This window comes from Pinus tabuliformis, chromosome 7, assembly GCF_031772625.1.
Source record: "Pinus tabuliformis cultivar Carrire ecotype Pingquan chromosome 7, CPIR1, whole genome shotgun sequence".
Lineage (NCBI taxonomy): Eukaryota > Viridiplantae > Streptophyta > Pinopsida > Pinales > Pinaceae > Pinus > Pinus tabuliformis.
Genome location: NC_142293.1, coordinates 1284488308 through 1284492283, shown reverse-complemented (window position 1 = coordinate 1284492283; position 3976 = coordinate 1284488308). Strand labels below are relative to the sequence as shown.

General features: G+C 47.0%; 1 protein-coding gene across 1 annotated transcript; it reads left to right on the top strand.

Moving 5' to 3' along the window:
• The first annotated feature begins 295 nt into the window (after positions 1 to 295).
• On the top strand, positions 296 to 1423 carry LOC149252199 (uncharacterized). The gene has a single exon (XM_089454095.1). The coding sequence runs from the start codon at positions 296 to 298 to the stop codon at positions 1421 to 1423; it is 1128 nt and encodes a 375-aa protein (XP_089310221.1).
• Positions 1424 to 3976: the final 2553 nt, after the last annotated feature.

Here is a 3976-nt window from a genome sequence, read left to right as displayed (position 1 = left end):
CCCCAATCCAAACCACCCCCTGCACCACTAGCCACCACACCCCGCATAGCGAGTCCCTCGGGGTTTCGACATCTGGATCCTCCCATCGCTATAATCTACACTCCTCCCCTCCACCCCTCCATGCCTTCGGATTGGAGGAAGACCCAATTCCACCCCTCCCCCCCAAAGCCCCACAGGGCCGACAATCTCACATCTCCAAAGCCATTAAAAGAGCCAGCTTGGTGGTGGCTTCGGGCATACAAACTCCCATTGACCAGGTCCTTAGAGAAAAGGGGAACCCTGCCTCTGTGAGCCCATGAAAGGTCTCTCCTTTAACTGTAGGGGTTTAGCCAGCCCCGACAAAAATCTGGCTCTAAAAAGGTTTTGTCAATCTGAAAAATTGGATTTCTTAATGCTACATGAGACTCTTGGCGATGGACCACAGGTCCACAAAACACTTAAATATTTCCTTCCCAACTGGGAGCTTTTCTTCTTGGATGCGAGAGGTCGCTCAAGAGGTCTAGCCTTGGGGTTCAACGTCTCCTTAGTTAACATTATCAATGCTTGGGGAGGGCAGGGTTTCCTGGTAGCAGACATCATTTCCAATTCCCCCTACCTCACATGGAGAATTTTCAACATTTACGGCCCTTGCCATCACAAAGAGGCCTACTGGGAAAGCTTACTACAGTCAGATTTCATGCAGATAGAAAACATTATTATAGGGGGAGATCTAAATTTCTCCCTGGGGCTGGCTGAATCTTGGGGGAACAGGGCACAATCTGATGCCCTAACTGGATTTTTCCAGAAATTACTAGATGGCTATGACCTCATAAGCATAGACTTAGCCCGCAAAATGCCTACGTGGAGGAATCACTGCATTGGAGAGCATACGCTTGCCCGTCGACTAGATCGTTTCCTCATTAGACCTCCTCTCCTAAACAGTCTAGGTCGTATCAAGCATTGGGTCGGCTCAGGGGGCAACTTAGACCACTCCCCGATTTTTCTGGAACTTGAAGATGAAGCCAGGAAGCCGGGATCCCCCTTCAAATTCAATGCCGCTTGGATAGGGGAAGAAGGATTCCAGGAGCTGGTAAAAAGGAATTGGACTCATTTTAACAGGGAAGACGCGCTGTCTCTTGGTTATGCCATCACTGAAAATCTAAATTGTCTCAAACAGAAAACAATCACCTGGGTAAAGACAAGAAAACAAAAAGAAGAAGAGGAACTGGCCAAGATCGAGGCAGAACTGGCCCAACTCGACTCCTGGGGGCTGACAAGCTACTCTACTCTCGACACAAGGGAACAACTAGTCAATCTAGAAAAGGAAAAAATTAAACCGCTGAGACGAGCCGAAGAGACATGGCGACTAAAGAGCAGATCAACTTGGTTAAAAGCTGGCAACGAAAATACAAAGTTCTTCCAACAGTATGCCAGAGGAAGGTGAAATATCAACACTATCTGGGCTCTAAGGGACCAAAACGGAAGAGGAGCTAACACTTTCACACAGTTGGCGGATTTAGGGGTCAGACACTACTTGAATATCTATAAGAACCCAAGAGTAGCAAACATAGCTGAAATACTCCGGGTTGCTGAAGCGGTCCCTCTTTTTGTCGAAGAAGAAGAAAAGGAGTTGCTGAACTCGCCCATCATCATGGATGAGCTGGAGGCCACTCTCAAAAGCCTAGGCAAAGACAAGAGCCCTGGGTCGGATGGTTGGCCCATTGAGTTCTACATCACTTTCTTTGAGCTCATCGGCCAAGACCTTCTGCTAGCGGTTGAAGACTGTCGAACCGCAGGGAAAATGCCCGAAGCCTTCAACTCCACCTTCATAGCCCTCATTCCCAAAATGGACAATCCACAATCCTTTGATGAATACAGACCTATCTCCCTTCGCAACTGTATCTACAAGATCATCTCCAAAAAAATCGCCCTCCGCATCAAACCATTCTATCTAGGATGATCTCCAAGGAACAATTCGCTTTCCTTGAGCATTGCCACATCCAGGAGGCTATAGGAACTGCACAGGAAATGCTCCATTCCATAAAAATCACTTCAAAAAAAAGTATCCATCCTCAAAATAGACTTGTCCAAAGCTTTCGAAAGAGTCAATTGGACCTATCTATAGCTCATGCTCACACACATTGGTTTCCCCCACCAATTCATCAAGTGGATGGGGTGCTGCTTCACGACGGTTTCCTTCAGTGTCCTGATCAATGGAGCAACTTCAAATTTATTCCATGCAGAAAGGGGCATCAAACAAGGCTGCCCTCTCTCCCCATTGCTTTTCCTATTGATAATGGAAGGCCTCGGCAGACTCATAACTTCAGCAAGGAACAATGGCACTCTGAGAGGAGTGGAAATCAATGACAGGACCACCATTTCTCACCTTCTCTTTGTTGATGATATTCTAATTTTTCTAAATGTATCCTATAGGGATACATCTAGTTTCAAGGCAATCTTAACTCTCTTTTGTAAAGCTACAGGAATGGAGCCGAACTATACTAAATCAACAATCATATTTAGCTCCTGCCTACCAAATGAACAAATATTCGCCTCCCAACATTTCGGCTTTGTGAGACAGAGCTGGAAGATGGCCTAAAATACCTGGGGTTCAGACTCAAGCCAAATGGATACTGCATTGTAGATTGGGCATGGATGATAGCTAAGATTGAATCCCGCATAAACATCTGGCAACAGAGGTGGCTCTCCAGGGCAGGGAGACTCACCCTCATCAAATCAGTCATTGAGGCCATACCTGTATACTGGATGTCTTTGGCTTGGATCCCAAAAGGCATCCACCACAGAATCAAACAAATCTGTTGTAGATTCCTTTGGAGGGGACAAACAATTGGCAAAAATTTCGCCTGGGTCAAGTGGGAGAGGATAGCAAAACCAAAGAAATAGGGAGGCTCGAGATTAAAGGAACCCCAAGATTTCGCCAAGGCGTTGGGAGCAAAATTGGCCTGGAAAATCATCACCACCAATAGTCTCTAGACAAAAGTGATCTACAACAAGTACATCTATCCACAATTAACCACATATTGGCTACGTAGCACACATCACCACCAAGTGGGGGTCTCAAATATCTGGAAGGCAGTCACACAATCTATCAACATCATCAAATCAGGACTGGCTTGGAAGGTGGGGAATGGCTCACAAATAAGAATTGGGGCCGATGCCTTGGAAGGTAGCGGAAATTCCCACATCCTACCACAGGACATGAGACAGGAACTCAGCGAGGCCGGATACACACTCCTTGCTCACATCAAAGAGGAGGGGTGGGCCGAGACTCCCTACAGACAATGGCAAGCTTTTGAAAACCTAGGCATCAGAGAGAGATGGAGTACGGATTGGTTTCGCTTTGTGGGAGGTGTAGAGGAGGCCAATATCAAGATTATAGCGAGAGAAGATAAGCTAATCTAGGCAAAGGCACCCAACAACAACTACACCCCCAAAGCTGGGTTTGCGGCCATCATGGAAGCTCGAGCAATCGGTCCACAGTGCTGGTGGTGGAGATCCATATGGACGCTGAAAGCTCCCCACAAAGCGCGACTCCTCCTCTGGTCTATCCTCTCAAACAAAATCCACACAGACCTCAACCTGACAGAAAGGAGCATGCATGGGCCTTCAAGATGCAACCTCTGCAACACGGCGACAAAGGACAACGACCATCTATTTCTCCAATGCCCTGTCTCGGTGGAGATCTGGAATACAATTACCACAGGGCTAAATGTCCCCTGTCGTTGGACCGACAATAACATTAAAGAGGCATGGGAATTCTGGTGGTCCAAAACTGACAACCAAAAACAAAAAAATATGCCTCCCATCATTTGCTGGGGCATATGGATTATTAGGAACCACAAAATCTTCCAGGACAAGGACATTCTGGGAGCAGCATTTTGCAACAACATCCTTGCCGTCTATAATTCTATCCCCGAAGACAAAGCACCGCGACCCCCCTGGACAATAATCCCAGAAACTATAGACAAGGGCCAGC